Genomic DNA, 17717 nt, shown 5'->3' on the forward strand with positions numbered 1-17717 from the left:
AGGTCAACCATTCTCGAACCAAACGGATCATCTTTAACTGATCGGATTCAGATCTGGTTGAAGAGTCCGATTCAAGTCAACATCCCCGTCCCTTTGGAGAGGTTCCTTAGAAAGCCCTCTCTCGGTTATATTTCTCCCGAATCGAAGCCCTAAGTCCCAATTCTTCTCCAATCCCAGATCGAGCTCCGTGTTTGTTCTTCAACTTGCCGATCCATCGCCGTTGTCTTAGTCGAATCAATCACGCCTTCTGCTCTTTCTCTTGTTCGAGGTGCGATCGCGTCGAGCCGTGGGATTTAGGGCTTTCAGGCATGGGGTTGGATCGATGAAGGATGCCGGAGTTGCGTAGCGGCGCGCGCAGGGGCCGGGCACAGGCGAATCCGGTGGTACAGGCTGAGCGGCCGAGCACTAGGCGGAGGCGGGGGGCTAGGAACCAGCAGCAGCCGGTGGATGAGAACCCGCCGACCCTGACGAGGCCAGCCGAGCGGAGGGAGGAGATCGGGTTGGTCGAGGGCCGCGGAGAGGTCGGCGGCGAGGAGAACAGGGAAGGGGTCGGTGAGAGGATGATGAATGACTGCGATAGTGGGGCGAAGAGTGGGGGAAAGGTCCCTGGTGGGGAGGAGGAAGGGAGCACAGCCCCGCTTCCGGAAAAGGTGAGTCCCTCCCCCTTTTGCCTAGGTTATGATGAGGATGTGTTGGTTTTACGTTGAGACTCTCAGATTTCACAATTTGTTAATGTTGGAATAGTGCAGCTGTTCTCTTTATTTCTATATCAGATTGTTTCTTGAAATAATTTCCACTGTGCTTAGCATCTGTACATAGTTGAGCAGTCAAAGGAAACGTCAGCTGCTTGAATATTGTTTCTTTGTTTATGTTGCTATCGAGTTTAACGTTTTTTTGTAATATGGATTTTGTAATTTTGATCTATGAAACTGATGATTTCCTTTATGGATGCAGCTGTAAGGCACCTTTTGTTCTATAATTTGTAATTCATATTGTAATGTTTTGACGAGTAATCGCTGCAAATTGCTGTCGCTGTCATGTTTCCAGATCTTGCATATATTTTATAAGAGATTTGCTGATGTATTTTGTTCCTTTTACCTACTTTGAAAATAAATAATAAATTATTTATGCTTTTCTCTTGTGAGGTTAATTGTGAGTCCAGTATTTCTTTTTTTCCTGTTCTATTCCTTTCTTTTTGAAATCGCCTCTACTTTTAACATCTAAAAAAGATGAGTTCTCTCATGAAAAGAATCAACCTAGAGTGGGTAAGATTTGCCTTTTTTTGTTTTGACTCGAGCATGTACCTATTACTTCATTGGCCTTGTTTCACCCCCCAACACCCCCCCCCTTTTTTTTTGAATGAGGGAATCGTCTTCAAAGTTGTAACATTTTGCAAAATGATGGAAACACTAATAAAACTCAAAGAGCCTCTCATGATAATGACAAAATGACGATTGTGATGATTTTGGTTGCTGAACTCATTGAGAAATTTTTTAGCTGATTTGTGACTTAAAACCTATATAATTAGTGGGGTAGGCATGTTAGAATGATAGGAATTAGCTCTTCACATGTGGACACCAATGTTAAGCAATTTATAATTCATTCTATTAAAAGATGTTCAATCAAGGTGTCTTCTTTTAGTCCCATTTTCAACTTAATTTCTAGTGTTGATTTTGATGTGAATGAATTATGTAATCTATTCAAAAGCAGCTATTCAAAAGCACTAATTACATCCATGCTACTTGGTGCCATACCACATTTCTCAGTAAATGACCTTGTTGAAGAACCATTTTTCACTGGAGCCATTAGTGTAAATGATCAGAGGTGGAAAGTAATGTCACATAATTATTCTGAAATGTTACAATAAAATTAATTCACTTTTCCTTGAGGTTGAGTTGCACGGATGAAAATTTTCTCTGCTGTTGCTGCTGCTGATGTGTTCATCTTTGGGTTATTCATCCTCAGAATTCTCAGGGAGGCTTGAATTGCTGGTGGATGGCCTCATGCCTGTGTTTTTGGAGAGATTTCTATACCATGTTTGCTGTGTACGAGCAGCAACATTACCTGATCCATACCTAAGAAAACATTATAAGATATTCTGCTAGCAATTATAATCTTATTTTTCACTTGTTGCAGCTGGAACCCCAAAAATAAGAGGATATTTAACAATAGAAAAGGCACACAAACAATTGTTTTCTAGTTCAGAAATTTTACACCACTAAAAAGATCACCAAGTGCTCCAGCATGGTGTAAGCAATCAAATGATGACAACATTCAGCCAGCAGATGTTATACAGTCAACAGATGATAAACAAGAAAACAGAAACATCGAGGAAAATCTAGTGTGGTTGCAACATCTGTTGACACAGATTGATGCATCTTGATAACAAGATCCATCATATTGGTCCTTAATTAAAAAAACTCAAATAACTAGTAGGTGAATTTATGGTCTTCCTTTTACCCATGAATCACACAGCATACCAATTTGAGCATTTCATGTGCGGTCAATAGGGTCATGCGATACAGTATTTTGTAATAGAAAAGCTATATTCTTTATTATGATCACTGGTTATTTCTTGCTTCACTTTTCTTTTATGTTATGGTTTGTACTCTGATTAGGATAATTTTCATATCTCTACAGCAGTTTGTACCTTCAGTGTGGATCTATTTTTACTTCTGTGACAGGTACAAGTGAGCAATTCACCGGTCTACAAAGTTGAAAGGAAGCTAGGGAAAGGAGGATTTGGACAAGTATATGTTGGTCGCCGTATTTCACCTATCAATGCAAATGATAGGACTACTGGTTCTAGTGCCATAGAGGTGCAAACTTTTTCTATCATTGTAATTTATGAACTATCGAAGTATCCTTAACTTTATGCAGCACATGAATGCCAGGTAGCACTAAAGTTTGAGCATAGGAGTAGTAAAGGATGCAATTATGGTCCACCTTATGAATGGCAGGTCTACAAGTAAGTTCGGTACTGTTAAATTTTTCAGTGGAAACCACGTTCTGTAACTGTCTGATCAATATTGCCTTCTATTTCTGCAGCACTCTTGGTGGCATCCATGGTGTTCCACGAGTCCATTACAAGGGTCGCCAAGGGGACTATTATATTATGGTACTTGAGAATTTCTGTGGCTACTATCTACTCTATTTTCAAGGTTCATCTAGTTGTTTTAGATGCATAATTTCATAACACAATTCTGCAGATTATGGATATGCTGGGACCAAGTCTGTGGGATGTATGGAATAATAACTCCCACACGTGAGTTCTAGATTAAATTTTGGTTGGTGTGATAATATTTTGAAAAATATTGAACTTCCTAATTTGTCTCTCAACTTATTCAGAATGTCTGTAGAGATGGTTGCTTGTATTGCCATTGAAGCGATCTCCATATTGGAAAAGATGCATTCAAAAGGGTAACCTTTTATTCTGTGCTTGTGCAATTTAATTGATCTTCTTATGAATTGAGAAATCAGTAATCTTGTGATCTTTTAGCATTGTCTGTTCTTGTCCAGTCGCTGAAAATTTAATGTTTTCTGAGACTCACTGCTATTGTTAATGTCAGATATGTGCATGGGGATGTAAAACCTGAGAATTTTTTACTTGGTCCTGCTGGAACTTCTGAAGAAAAGAAACTCTTTCTTGTTGATCTTGGCTTAGGTAATATAAAAATTGCCTTTCATGTCTAGCTTAGCTTGTGAGTAGACAAATTTTCAATTTATTTCCATAATCTGTTATGACATAGGATGTCTTATTAAACTCTGAGCTTCTTGACTTGCAGCCACCAAGTGGAAGGATAGTTCAACCAGTCTGCATGTTGAATATGATCAACGGCCAGATGTTTTTAGGTTATTTGTTGCTGATCACTTCTAAACAAAAAACAAATACAAGAGTTGCAAGATAAACATTTCAAGATTTGGTATTTGTTATTCCAAGTACAGTTATTATTCTACTGTTACACATTGCAGGGGGACAGTGCGTTATGCTAGTGTTCATGCTCACCTTGGGAGGACAGCAAGCAGGAGAGATGACTTAGAATCCCTTGCTTATACACTAGTCTTTCTTCTCCGTGGTCGACTACCTTGGCAAGGTTACCAGGTATAAATACTTGGAGTTCTAATTGACCATGGTCGATGTTTGATTTTCTTCTGTCATGCCTTGTTTTTCCTATATTGATAGGGAGAAAACAAAGGTTTCCTTGTCTGCAAGAAGAAGATGGCTACATCTCCAGAATCTCTTAGTTGCTTTTGTCCGCAACCTTTCAAACGATTTATTGAGTACGTGGTCAACTTGAAATTTGATGAAGAACCTAACTATGCAAAGTGCATCTCTCTTTTTGATGGCGTTGTTGGTCCTAATCCAGATATTAGACCAATTAACACTGATGGAGCTCAAAGGGTATTTCAATTTTTTCTGTTTGCCTTCTTTGATTAATGCCATTATACTTTTAAGTCATAAGTCTATTTCACCTAACTTGCATGTTATAAAGCTTGTGTATCAGGTCGGTCAAAAGAGAGGCCGTCTGATGATGGAAGAAGAAGAAGAAGAGCAACCCAGAAAGAAGATTAGGATGGGGATGCCTGCTACACAATGGATCAGTGTTTATAATGCACGGAGACCTATGAAGCAAAGGTGCTTGTTCTCTGTGGTTTAAATTTAAAATTATTTACTTAGATAAGAAGAATGACATCTCTATCTGATGCTGTAGGTACCATTATAATGTAGCTGATATCAGGCTTGCACAGCATACTGAGAAAGGCAACGAAGATGGCTTATTCATCAGTTGTGTATCATCTTCTTCGAATCTTTGGGCCCTGATTATGGATGCAGGCACTGGTTTCTCTGCTCAAGTGTATGAGCTATCTGCAAGTTTTCTTCATAAAGTAAGTGCCTATGTGCTGATCCACTGTATATTGGTTTTAAGTACAATTCTTGAATGCATGAAGCAGACGTTACATTATCCGAGAACATGTGTCTCTATTGTTAACATAATTAGTGGTTTCTAGAAACATTTAGATATTTCTATTGTATTTGTAGGAATGGATAATGGAACAATGGGAGAAAAACTATTACATTAGTTCCCTAGCAGGGGCAGACAATGGTAGCTCCTTGGTGGTAATGTCAAAAGGTAATCTTCCTGTTTTGTGTATTTTTTTTATTTTGAGCTTCACACTGTTTTGGTAGTTATTCTTCTCCTTGTTTATTATGTTGCAGGTACACCATATGCACAACAATCTTACAAAGTCAGCGAGTCATTTCCTTTCAAATGGATAAACAAAAAATGGCGAGAAGGTTTTTATGTCACTGCAATGGCAACAGCTGGAAATCGATGGGCCGTTGTTATGTCTCGTAATGCAGGCTTCTTAGAACAGGTCATATGCATGCACCTTTTCTTTTGAATAGAAGGCGAAAAGAGGAGCAAAATAGTAAAGAAAAGGAGGGGAATCATGGTTGATGGATTTTCTAGTATAACTAGTTATCAATTGATTCCAAATGTATGTATTTGAATTTGGATATAAGGGACCTATAACTGAATCTACCATTCTCCATATCAGGTTGTTGAGCTTGACTTCCTATACCCTAGTGAAGGCATTCATCGGAGATGGGATAGCGGTTACCGTATAACTGCAACTGCTGCAACATGGGACCAGGCAGCCTTTGTGCTAAGTGTACCTAGAAGGAAACCAGTGGATGAAACACAAGAGACACTCAGAACATCCGCTTTTCCTAGTCAGCATGTGAAGGTGGGGTCCCTTCCTTTCACATGGTTGAAGATCACAGACATTAGTTTTATTGTTAACAAGTGAATGTATTATTTGCTTGCAGGAGAAGTGGGCAAAAAATCTGTATCTTGCATCTGTTTGTTACGGCCGCACAGTTTCTTGAAGTCGCCTAGCTTCAGTTGGAATGACTGGACACCTCGCCCATGCAACAATCATATTGTTTCATTTTCTGGAGGCTATGCTATTATTAGACCTAGCTAAGGCACCTTTTCACCATATCTATTATAGGTGATCATTAACAGATTGGTGCACATCAGTGTCAAGTTTTGAGGATGCCCTTGGTTGAGCTGTCAAATTATATTTGAGCTGGGCATCTTAAATTACTTTTAGTTTTGTACAGTTAAAAGATAATTGCTTGGCTAGTACTTCTTATTTTGCTAGAGAGTTAAACATCTATTATGTGTGACCATTTACTAACAGAGTTGGCTTTCCATTTTGGTTTCATCTCTTAGCACCATTGAGGGATAGTATAATAACTGGTTGCTTGTCCTTCTCTTATGATTGCAGTCCAACATCATGTGTTGGTTCATGATTTGACTTGTTTTCATGCTTTCAAATATCATTGTGACTTTGTGAGTCTTTAATGTGGGAAATGTTCTTTTCAATGATGAGACATTTAGTTGTGGAAGTTGTGGTCTGCAGCATCTGTTTTTTTGTTTGCCTTCTTTTAAACTACTCAGGTCTATCTCGGTGCAAATCATGAATGTTCAACCAATTCTTTTATATAGAGCGATGACTAATGTATATATTTCATTGTTGAGTGCACGATGAAGTTGATTTTCAATTTATAGTTTCATTGTATACAAGTTGCCGTTCTTTAAAGGTTATGTACATTGGTAATGTTGGTTTACTTGGTCAGGATCTTTCAAGCTAATATGCACACTGCAATATCTGTTGCATTTGTGCTGTGTTATACTCTCAAAGAGGATAATGTCACCATTTATATTTTGAATTGTTAAAATAGACAACTTAAAGATGGCAATACTTACCAACAGCTATATACTTAATAGTTAATACTATTTAATTACTAGGATATTATTGTAAAAGAATAGTTGAACTGTTAACTGTTGCAGGTTAGAAGCAGATGGCAGATCTATTTGTATGGTATGATTTTCTAAACTTTTTGAATGATGCCTGTGTACTCAATTTCTTTTTTTAGTCATGCTAACTTTGAATAGCTGGTGCACTTCTTTGAAATGCATGGTAATGATATTTTGTTGGCAACATATAGAAATATTTTTATTTTCTTCTTAGCACAGATACTTAAGGTAGCAGTTGAAGAGACAGCATAGTTTATTGGGTATAATTTTGTCATATAGAAAATCAGTTGTTTTGAGTTTGTCATCTGGTTCATATAGCTAGTGCCATTTGAAACTCATTTTTAGTAACAATAATGATTGAATAGTCACCGCTTGGGTATTGGCCATTACTAGAAAGATAGCACACATTTTATTTGTTAAAGCAGTTATCTTATTGCATCTTTCTCCTGTATTTGCAGCTTATTCTAAACAAGTTAAACTCTAGAAAAACAATATTTCAAATCTCATTAGTTTGTCTTTCTTATTGGAACCGTGAGCAAGGAGGATTGCTTAGTTAGATGGAATTGAAGTGATTTGTTATAACTAAAACAGACCACGCCAGTTGGATATTGAATTTAGACAGAATTCATTTACTTGTGTGTTATTTTCTTTATGCTGAAAGTATTCCTTTGCTCCTTTTTTCTCTCAAAAATGAGGCAATGGGTCAACCCAGGTCTAAAGAGATAGGGCAAAGACACTGGGATGACCCAACTGGATTAAACGGGTCAAGAGTTTTTGTTGCACATGCGAGTTGGACTAAAGCAAGTAGTGTCTGGTTAGATGTTTTAAGATTTTTTGCTTTGTATTTATAATGTTTCTACCAAGGAAACATATTGCCTAACCTGAACTTGACCCAACGTACGAACTGTTATTATCCCTTGACACCTCCCCTTTGTTCCATGAACCAAATAGGTCACTTTAAATGGGTTAATCGGGTCAGGTTGATCTGATGGGTTTTGATCAAAATGATATGTCATCTCTAACTAATGTGAGCTTGATGTAAGGAGCTCAACTAGCAAATTTAGTTCTGTTGAGTTCTAGATACCAAAATCATCCTTAAGCTGTGGGATCTAGACCTGAGGCATGAGTGACTGCATTGTATTAGAAAGCTGTTGTGGTATGCAGGGTATCAAATAGCACATAAGTTGATATGTGGAGACATACATGACTGTGTAATGTTTTTAATAAAATATTAAAATAATATTTTATTTATTATAAATAAAGAAATATGCTGGAGTCTATTGGAAGTTCAGGTCTTTGTCATGTTGGAGTCTAGTATAATATTAAAATAATCTTTGTCAAGAATGGAAGTTCAGGTCTTCATTATTTTGTCAAGCATCGTTCATGTGATGGTAGAATATGTCACATATCTAGTGAGGTCGATTTGGATTTGCAGCTTAACGTAGAACATGAGATTTAAATTCTCTCTCTTCTTTTGATATAGCATCTGTACTTGTCTTCTGCATTATCAATGGTCTTTTTCCTTGCCAGTTTCTTGAAAACTTAGCAGATTTATTAGTCTTTTTCATGTTGCATAAGCTGCTTCATCATCTATGTTTTCTCGTCAAGGCTTCAGTTCAGCACTTTGAAAATCCAAAGGATGTACATTGTACATATAAAGATGTTAATGGTGATCCATTAGTTTTTATTTAAGCTTACCATAAGAATGGTGTTCTTTTGTGATGTTACTACTACTGACTGGAAATGCGGCAACCCCAGGTTTTGGGATGAAGAGGATAGATAGCTTCATGGTTCCAGCGCCAAAGGATTTGGAGCAAACTGTGACCAGTTTAATGCTGTTTGTGAGTATGTTCTAAACTTGTTAATTGCATTCTACTGTCTGAAATGCTGGCTGTTGCTGTTTGTAGTTGTGCTAGAGGGATTTGTATGTTTAACTGCTGCTTGAAAATGTCATAGCTAAATTCACCAAGAGTGGTCTAATATCCTTGCACTTTGCCACTCTAAATCATTGCTCACTTGGATAAGCACTTCCAGAAGCATTATTTACTTGTAGGTGATATATTGATTAATAATGTAGCTGTCGACAACCTGAGTGCATATGAACTGCCGAAGAAGGGTGTTCTCTGGCTTAAAATTGTCATTATGATTTTTTATAGCCCTAGCATTATGGAATGTTATCCTGCAGAAAACCTAAGAATATAATTAGGCAGGTGATCATGTCTCCTCTGTTGCTATGCTAGCAGAGGCACAAACTAGTTCATAGTTATGTATTCTCAGAATATAATTTTTTTTCTATCAACAATCAAAAGATAAATAGATCAACATGCTATGGTAGGTGTTACGGTAAGTAACTTTTTAAGCCGTGGCTTCGGGGCCGACGCGGCTCGGTTCTAGGGTTCGGATGTCGAGGATCTTGGGAGACGTCCCTCGGGGTCTCCCGGCGGCCAAGCATTGTGGTTCGGGGCGGTGGATCGGGTCGGCAGCTCCGCAGCAGCGCCGGGAAGAGGCCACCTCGTCTTTGTTCCTGCATACAGGTCGGGTCGGAGGCTCGGCCCGACCCCTCCGACGATCAAGTCAGCAATGATGTGGAGAGGGTTTTTGAGGAAGAGAAGCAGAAGTTTTCTCAAATGTGTTCGGAGTGTCCTCCCTCTCCTGTTCGTTTAGAACTCGGGGGTATTTATAGATGAGCTTGGATGCTACCTGAAGTGCCCGCTTGCAGGGGCAGGACAATACCTCATGTGGCGTCTGACATGGCCACTGGGGTCGCGTGGAGAACCGGGCTGCCGCAGGGTATATGGGCAAGCCTCGGTCGAGCGCACGAGGTCAAAGCTGAGGTGGTTGCCTGAGGGCTGGTGACGTTGGCGGCGTCGGGTCGGCGTTAATGCTTGCCTCCTCGGGCAGTGTGTCTACTTGGCGGGCTGACATGGCACGTTGTCGTTTTTGCCCCTATCAGTAGGTACACATATAAAGGTAGAATATAATTTATTGTGGTTATATATGTTTCTCTAATCAAACAAAAGAATCATACCATTCCTAACAAATTGTAATTGCTACTTAATGTTTTATTCCCATATTTAGTAAAATGAAAAAAATAAATATTCAATAAGTCTGTATAGTTAGATGGGTGACTTTTTGAAGAAAAAAAATTAATTTGCTCGAGTGTTTTTATTTTAAAAAATTTTAGTAGAACGTCTTTGCTTTTAAAAAACATAAACGTACCCTTATAGAACTAGTTAGCTCACATACAGTTAAATCGAAGAAAAAATTGAAGTTTACTTTCATTGTTTCACTCATCCCAATCGTTGCAACTGGTGGTGTGCAATGACTTATACCACCCGAGTAAGACTTTCGAATACACTACTTGTCACCGTCGGACGCCTCCCTCCTCACCTGTTGGCGTTGTGGCTCTATATACATATGCTTTCCTATTCGGTATGTCGATATTTGCCATGATGACGAGAACACCCAAAGGAAGTCCATCTTACTCGGGATCTCAAAAGCCATCAAGAATATCAACCCTAACCTCCTATGGTCTAATTTTAAAGTTGCTGTGGACATATTGAACAAACGGTAGGAGTTATTGGATTATTCTTGTGCAAATTTAATCGATTCGTCTAAAAGTTTGAGCTAGTAGTAACATTCTCATTCACTCATGAAGCGAACCAATTTGTTGACTTTCTCACTCACCTATTGTTCATACTAGTATGTTGGAACCTTAGAAGTCTCCTTGTTGAAACTTACGCTACTAGGAAACTCGACGTTCCTTAATGATTTTCGAATAAAAAAAAGATCGATGAAAGATATGGAACAAGTCATCAGTCAGTATCGGCATGTGTGAAATAGTGAAAAGTGGAACCGATTCAAATAAAACTGATTTAATCATATGAGTCCAATCGATTCTTCAACGGTAATTTTATATTTTTTGAAAAATAAGCATACTATGCAAGAAATTATCAAAAGTAAGAACGTTTTTCAAGAATCCACCCTACTTAGATTAAATAATAAAAATAAAAATGCGACATCATAATAAATAAGATGTCACAGTGTTAAGTACAATATATACCATTCAAGAAAGAAAAACAAATCCTTGTCTCAATTACCCAAGTGGACAAGATAAGAAGAGACAAAGCTAATGGATCCACCAAGGATTATTATAATCCGAATAAAAGAAAATATCTCTCCAAATGCGAATCGGGATGCAATGCTGTTTCAACTCTGACCGCACATCAGATTCTCATATGTTCAAGAGTGGATCATTGATGATCAGTGTTTTTTAACACGACAGCTTATCGGATTCAATTTCAGAACATGTATCCGACATTTTCGGATCGACTTTCCGGGTTCTCGGATCTCATTACCAAGTAACCGGAGCGTGATGCCACACGTCATCCGAACGGGGGAGAAGGCTATGTTCGAGAAAGCGTACTCTCCTAGTCACGTACCCTAACTCTGCAGACTGGCTTGTGTAGTCATTGGAGAAGTTTGCGGAGCCCGCCGGGGCCCGTTATAATAACACCAAATAAAAACGCGGGTAGATATTGCGTAACACGAGACTGACGTGAGACCACCACTCCTGTTTAAAATGGGCCGGTGGCTTTGCGTGTATAAATACACTGCGAGGGGGCTAACGTGCGACTGCGGCGGTGTCTCTTCTGATCTGGTAAAACCCTAACCCTAGCCGCTGCTGTCCTAATCTCTTCTTTTCGTGTGTTCTTCTTGATATCTGCTTTTGGCTGTCTGCCTGATTCGTTTGCAATTTGGATCGGTGTCGAGGTTCCCCCTTTTTTGTTTGGGTAATTCTTGCTGAATGGTATAGGATCTTTCCTTCGATGCTGGTGTTTGTATGTGCCTGGCTGCCTTTGTAATATATTCTTCTAGGAGATCTGTTTTATTATATGGTGTACATAAGACTTGATCCGGATCGGATCGGCATGCTTTTCACGTTGTTCGCATGCATAAAGATCGCTCCTTTTCTTCGTGTTTTATCGAAATTTTTAGATCTGCCGGCCAACTTTTTCTTCGTGGTTTGGTGATATCAATCTTGTAAGTTTATTATATATCACTAGTTTTTTTCCGTCTACTATGATGATTTATTGATGAAACGGGAAGCCGATCTGTCATAGTAGTGGAAGAGTTTGAGAAGAGAGATTAGTGACTGTTCAAGATTGTGTGTCATGCAAAGAATCCTTTTTCTCTTCGAAACAACTAGTTCAGCTTATTACAGTTTATTGTCTTTGTCATAATTATAAATTATGTCATATCATTCATAGTAGTGGAAGAGTTTGAGAAGAGAGATTAGTGACTGTTCAAGATTGTGTGTCATGCAAAGAATCCTTTTTCTCTTCGAAACAACTAGTTCAGCTTATTACAGTTTATTGTCTTTGTCATAATTATAAATTATGTCATATCATTTGTCTTGAACATCATAGTTAGGACCATTTTATTTGGATGGGTTTGATCATGGTAGATTGAGATTTAAACTTGATGACACTCACAGGTTTTTAACTTGTAATGAGTTCCAAATATATCTTATATTAATATGTATCAAAGTTAGCTTTAAATTTCAATTTTTGTTGCTTTTTTATATACCAATCTCTGTTTGTTTGTTTACACTTAACTGACTCTTTTTCTAAGTACCCTTTTTTATCAAATTTAGTTTATGGTTTATTACAAATATCACTAAGAAAAATCCTTGTACTATGAAAAGAATATCAACCACTGAATGATACTTCCTGTAGATCAATCTCTGCATGGTTCCCATAAGAATTATCATTTAGTATATTTAGAGACCCCCCTATTGCTTTGCTTTAGAAATCTCTCAGTTGTTGAATTGGTTGGATGGCCTAGGCACCTATTTGAGTGTTATGCAGTACAAGCTAGCCGCATGTATACCACTTGGTTGACTTGCCCGGGCATTCCATCTCTGTGTAAGCAAGGAAATTCAAGCTTTTGCAAGGCACACTATGTAAAAATAGGGGTGTTGGTTGGCTTGTTTAGATTGATTTATTGATGAGGCTCTACTTCTATTTTTAATAGGTTTGGACTGGCATATCTGCCCCTCCAAATTTTGAGTTAGTATATATATTTTTCCAAATATTTAGATCCTCCATACATGCTACTCCCATTAGCATCTGTCCACTAAACCCAAGTTAACTACTGCTAATTGTGCTTGACAGTCGGTTTGAAAAATATTATAGTCTTTAATATCTTGAACACCTTTGTTACTTTCTCCAATTAGTTAGTTAATTTCCATTTCTCTTTCATTTCACTCTAGTTTGCTTTCTCCTTTTTGTTATATTTACCTTACCACACCAGAATTTGGCTTTGGTGGGAAGTATAAATTTTTTTAAGGATTATTAGATGAGAGTTGTGTTGCATTATGAAAGAGAACAGAGTAATCACTTAATTTGATGGCTCCAATAATTCTTCCTAATTTGAGGGTGTATTAGTGTTGGTGGGAATTTCAATATCGTTTTTGTAATGATCAACTTTTCGAGATCAACTCCCATGACAAATACAAAAAATAAATCACTAACTTTGGAGGGATATATGTAGATTTGCATTTATTGAACTTTTGAGTATCATTAGTACCATAATTTCGGATACTACTCACATGTACCGATTAGTATTTTATTAGTCCGACCAAGAACAGACACTATTGTATATCTAGAAAGTTTTATTTATTAATATTATTTTCAGCTGTATCAGTTGCAAGTTGTCAAAATCCATATTGGAGAGGTAATTAAACAGTAGAAGTACTAAGTTTGGTTACTGGTTGGTGCTGAAGTTTTATGATGTGTGAGCACATTAGGTTTTTTCTTTATTAAATGGACTTATGTTATGTCTTATATAACTGATTCCTTTGTTGTAGACAACAAAAATTACAAGCTGGTGTCCCAGCTTGGAAGTATATACCTTTTTTTTGTTTGCTGAATATATTTGTAAAACCCTAGATATCCATCTGATACTAAATTGTTTTTCTGTTTTAATTTTTTTAATGGACTTTTAGAAAGTGAAAGATAATAAACAAACATTTTTATATAGTTGTTTGTTGATTATCAATTCCTGAATACAAGTTTAGTTGTGATGTTGTATGATTTGTTGATATCTGAAGCCATTGCATCATTTTTGCAATTACAGGGATACTTCTTTTAGAACTGTTTGATTTCTCAAAGTAGCCAAGATGGTGAAGTTCACAGCTGAAGAGCTCCGCCGTATTATGGACTTGAAGCATAACATCCGTAACATGTCTGTCATTGCACATGTTGACCATGGTGAGCAACATTTAAGTCTTTTTCTTAGTTCAATCTTGTGATTTCTGTCATCGCATAACTCGAGTCGTTCGGTTTTTTTTTTGTGAATTCACAATAGTATTCACTTGCTGATTTTGAGTTTTAATTGACTAGTTTGATGATATTTTCATATTGAAGAAATTATAATGATGGTTTTCTTATTTTTTTGTGAAGTACTTTCCGCATTCATGTCAATTAAGCTGTCAAGAGTTGGGAGTAGGGACAAGGAAGAAGAGTGTGTGCATACAAATAAAACCAAGTAATTTGATTCAATCTACTTAGCGGTTTTACTTGTGCAGTTGTACTAAAAAAAGCATTTGTGCACATTGGTTGATAAGGTTTCTATTTTTTACTCAAGTGATAAAATTAAGTCAAATTGCTTTTCCTTGGCAAGGCTTTATACAGAGTCATAACTATCTCTATGTGGTTTTAATGCCAAAACATTATAGACTGCAGTGGTCAACATCTAAATTATGTTTGCAGGTAAGTCTACTCTCACCGATTCTCTTGTTGCTGCTGCTGGAATCATTGCACAAGAAGTTGCAGGTGATGTTAGGATGACTGATACCCGCCAGGATGAGGCTGAACGTGGTATTACAATCAAATCTACTGGAATCTCTCTTTACTATGAGATGACTGAGGAGTCACTTAAAAGCTACAAGGGTGAAAGAAGTGGAAATGAATATCTCATTAACCTCATTGATTCGCCTGGGCATGTTGACTTCTCTTCTGAGGTTACAGCAGCACTTCGAATTACTGATGGTGCATTAGTCGTTGTCGACTGTATTGAGGGTGTTTGTGTGCAGACTGAAACTGTTCTTAGACAAGCTTTGGGAGAAAGAATTAGACCTGTATTGACTGTCAATAAGATGGATAGATGTTTTCTAGAGCTTCAGGTTGATGGTGAGGAAGCCTACCAGACGTTCCAACGTGTCATTGAGAATGCAAATGTTATCATGGCTACCTATGAAGATCCTCTTCTTGGCGATGTCCAAGTATATCCAGAGAAGGGGACCGTTGCATTCTCTGCAGGGTTGCATGGTTGGGCTTTTACGCTTACCAACTTTGCCAAAATGTATGCTGCCAAATTTGGAGTTGATGAATCTAAGATGATGGAGAGACTTTGGGGTGAGAATTACTTTGACCCAGCCACTAAGAAGTGGACCAGCAAGAACACTGGATCTGGTACCTGCAAACGAGGCTTTGTTCAATTTTGTTATGAACCTATTAGACAGATTATTTCTACTTGCATTAATGATCAGAAAGACAAATTATGGCCGATGCTGCAGAAGCTTGGTGTGACCATGAAATCTGAAGAGAAAGAACTGGTTGGGAAAGCTTTAATGAAGCGGGTCATGCAGACTTGGCTCCCGGCGAGCACTGCCCTTCTTGAGATGATGATCTTCCACCTTCCGTCTCCTGCCAAGGCCCAGAAATACCGTGTGGAGAACTTATACGAGGGCCCTCTTGATGATATATATGCCAATGCCATCAGAAACTGTGATCCTGAAGGCCCTCTTATGTTATATGTGTCAAAAATGATTCCTGCTTCAGATAAGGGCAGGTTCTTTGCATTCGGCCGAGTGTTCTCTGGCAGGGTTGCTACAGGCATGAAGGTGCGAATCATGGGGCCAAACTATGTGCCAGGTCAGAAGAAAGACTTGTACGTGAAGAGCGTCCAAAGAACAGTCATCTGGATGGGTAAGAAACAGGAGTCTGTGGAGGATGTGCCTTGTGGAAACACAGTTGCTATGGTTGGTTTAGATCAATACATCACCAAGAATGCCACTCTTACAAATGAGAAGGAAGTCGATGCACATCCAATCAGAGCAATGAAATTCTCTGTATCTCCTGTTGTACGAGTTGCGGTGCAATGCAAGGTCGCCTCGGACCTGCCCAAACTTGTTGAAGGCTTAAAGCGCCTGGCCAAATCAGATCCCATGGTGGTGTGTACAATGGAGGAGTCGGGTGAGCACATCGTTGCTGGAGCTGGGGAGCTCCACCTTGAGATCTGCTTGAAGGACTTGCAAGAGGATTTCATGGGAGGGGCAGAAATTGTGGTATCTGACCCAGTTGTTTCTTTCCGAGAAACAGTGCTTGAGAAGTCCTGCCGGACAGTGATGAGCAAGTCACCTAACAAGCACAACCGTCTGTATATGGAAGCCCGACCCATGGAAGAGGGGCTTGCCGAGGCAATTGATGAAGGGCGTATTGGTCCAAGAGATGATCCTAAAGTGCGTTCTAAGATCCTATCAGAGGAGTTTGGTTGGGATAAAGATCTTGCTAAGAAAATTTGGTGCTTTGGTCCTGAGACAACAGGTCCTAACATGGTTGTTGATATGTGTAAGGGAGTTCAATACCTGAATGAAATCAAGGACTCTGTTGTGGCTGGTTTCCAGTGGGCATCAAAGGAAGGAGCAGTGGCTGAGGAGAACATGCGTGCAATATGCTTCGAGGTATGTGATGTTGTTCTGCATGCTGATGCGATCCATAGAGGTGGTGGTCAGATCATCCCAACTGCAAGAAGGGTCATCTATGCATCCCAATTAACAGCCAAACCGAGGCTTTTGGAGCCTGTTTATTTGGTAGAGATCCAGGCCCCTGAGCAGGCACTTGGTGGTATCTATGGTGTTCTTAACCAGAAGCGAGGTCATGTCTTTGAAGAGCTTCAGAGGCCCGGAACTCCACTTTATAACATCAAGGCTTACCTCCCGGTCATCGAATCCTTTGGGTTCTCGAGCACTCTGAGAGCTGCCACATCAGGGCAAGCATTCCCCCAGTGTGTGTTTGACCACTGGGACATGATGTCTTCCGACCCATTGGAGTCAGGCTCTCAGGCAGGACAGCTGGTGAGTGAGATCCGCAAGAGGAAGGGTCTTAAGGAGCAGATTACCCCTCTCTCTGAATTCGAAGACAAGCTGTAGAGCTTTATGATATAGTGACATGCCAACCTGGTGTGTACCTTGGTCCCCATGTTTATTTGCAAGATTTTTGCCTACCGAAGTTGCTGCAATTTGCTTGCCTTATGTTTTAGATACTCATTATGTTATTCGAACAATTCTTGTTTCCAGACTATATTTGTAAGATGATTTAGACATCTCACGGGATTATTATTATTTGAACATGTACTTTTTGCTATGTTTAGTTTCTGTAGTCTGCGGCTGCGGATGGATCGAGTTTACATCTTTTATTATCTTCCTTTTATTCTTCAATGCCTCATCACCTGCTTGGTTACTGGGAGAGTGGCAGTTTGAATTAAACTCACGCTGAGTGGCAGGTCAGTGTTACATCTTTTATTATCTTCCTTTTATTCTTCCTTTTATTTTTTGCATGTAAACTCATGTTGATCTCCAGGTCTGTAGTCTTTAAAAGTTTCATGTGGTTGCTTCCTTGCAAGTAACACGACTCCCAGGATCTTCTACTAGTCACACTTATTATATGCCACAACCTAGCAAAATATATAGGTCTCTAAAAACTCTGGTGGTGTTAATCTATTTCTTGATGAGGACAATTAGCTAATCATGAAATAAGTAAAATAATGGCATCTTTATAAAAGTTGTTAGATCATTATAGATCAGTACTCAATTTCACTTGGTCT

At 38.8% G+C, this 17717-nt stretch overlaps 2 protein-coding genes across 4 annotated transcripts; both read left to right on the forward strand.

Annotated features, from left to right (window-relative positions):
* Positions 1 to 137: 137 nt before the first annotated feature.
* Positions 138 to 6231, forward strand: LOC135640408 (casein kinase 1-like protein HD16). 2 transcript variants are annotated; one of them, XM_065154817.1, is made up of 16 exons: positions 138 to 650; positions 2685 to 2819; positions 2895 to 2968; positions 3049 to 3118; positions 3210 to 3265; positions 3349 to 3420; positions 3570 to 3664; positions 3786 to 3852; positions 3973 to 4102; positions 4184 to 4402; positions 4506 to 4636; positions 4713 to 4887; positions 5042 to 5132; positions 5219 to 5376; positions 5560 to 5748; positions 5831 to 6231. In XM_065154817.1, the coding sequence occupies exons 1-16, from the start codon at positions 330 to 332 to the stop codon at positions 5888 to 5890; spliced, it is 2043 nt and encodes a 680-aa protein (XP_065010889.1). In that variant the 5' UTR covers positions 138 to 329; the 3' UTR covers positions 5891 to 6231. The 2 variants fall into 2 exon arrangements, with proteins under 2 accessions (XP_065010889.1, XP_065010881.1); XM_065154809.1 differs by having other exon boundaries at positions 139 to 650; positions 4494 to 4636.
* Positions 6232 to 11403: 5172 nt separating this feature from the next.
* Positions 11404 to 17257, forward strand: LOC135640427 (elongation factor 2). Of its 2 annotated transcripts, none has more exons than XM_065154835.1 (3): positions 11404 to 11487; positions 13968 to 14101; positions 14603 to 17257. In XM_065154835.1, exons 2-3 carry the CDS (start codon positions 14011 to 14013, stop codon positions 17041 to 17043), a joined length of 2532 nt encoding a protein of 843 aa, XP_065010907.1. In that variant the 5' UTR covers positions 11404 to 11487; positions 13968 to 14010; the 3' UTR covers positions 17044 to 17257. The 2 variants fall into 2 exon arrangements, with proteins under 2 accessions (XP_065010907.1, XP_065010915.1); XM_065154843.1 differs by lacking the exon at positions 11404 to 11487 and adding an exon at positions 11617 to 11637.
* The last annotated feature ends 460 nt before the right edge of the window (positions 17258 to 17717 follow it).

The sequence above is a fragment of the Musa acuminata genome, chromosome BXJ1-4 (assembly GCF_036884655.1).
Source record: "Musa acuminata AAA Group cultivar baxijiao chromosome BXJ1-4, Cavendish_Baxijiao_AAA, whole genome shotgun sequence".
Lineage (NCBI taxonomy): Eukaryota > Viridiplantae > Streptophyta > Magnoliopsida > Zingiberales > Musaceae > Musa > Musa acuminata.

Coding starts and splice junctions, on each gene's coding strand:
- LOC135640408 (XM_065154809.1), top strand. CDS start 330: ATGCCGGAGTTGCGTAGCGGCGCGCGCAGGGGCCGGGCACAGGCGAAT. Junction 3,266..3,348: donor TGGAATAATAACTCCCACAC/GTGAGTTCTAGA, acceptor CAACTTATTCAG/AATGTCTGTAGAGATGGTTG. Junction 4,403..4,493: donor ACACTGATGGAGCTCAAAGG/GTATTTCAATTT, acceptor CATGTTATAAAG/CTTGTGTATCAGGTCGGTCA.
- LOC135640427 (XM_065154835.1), top strand. CDS start 14,011: ATGGTGAAGTTCACAGCTGAAGAGCTCCGCCGTATTATGGACTTGAAG. Junction 14,102..14,602: donor CATTGCACATGTTGACCATG/GTGAGCAACATT, acceptor TTATGTTTGCAG/GTAAGTCTACTCTCACCGAT.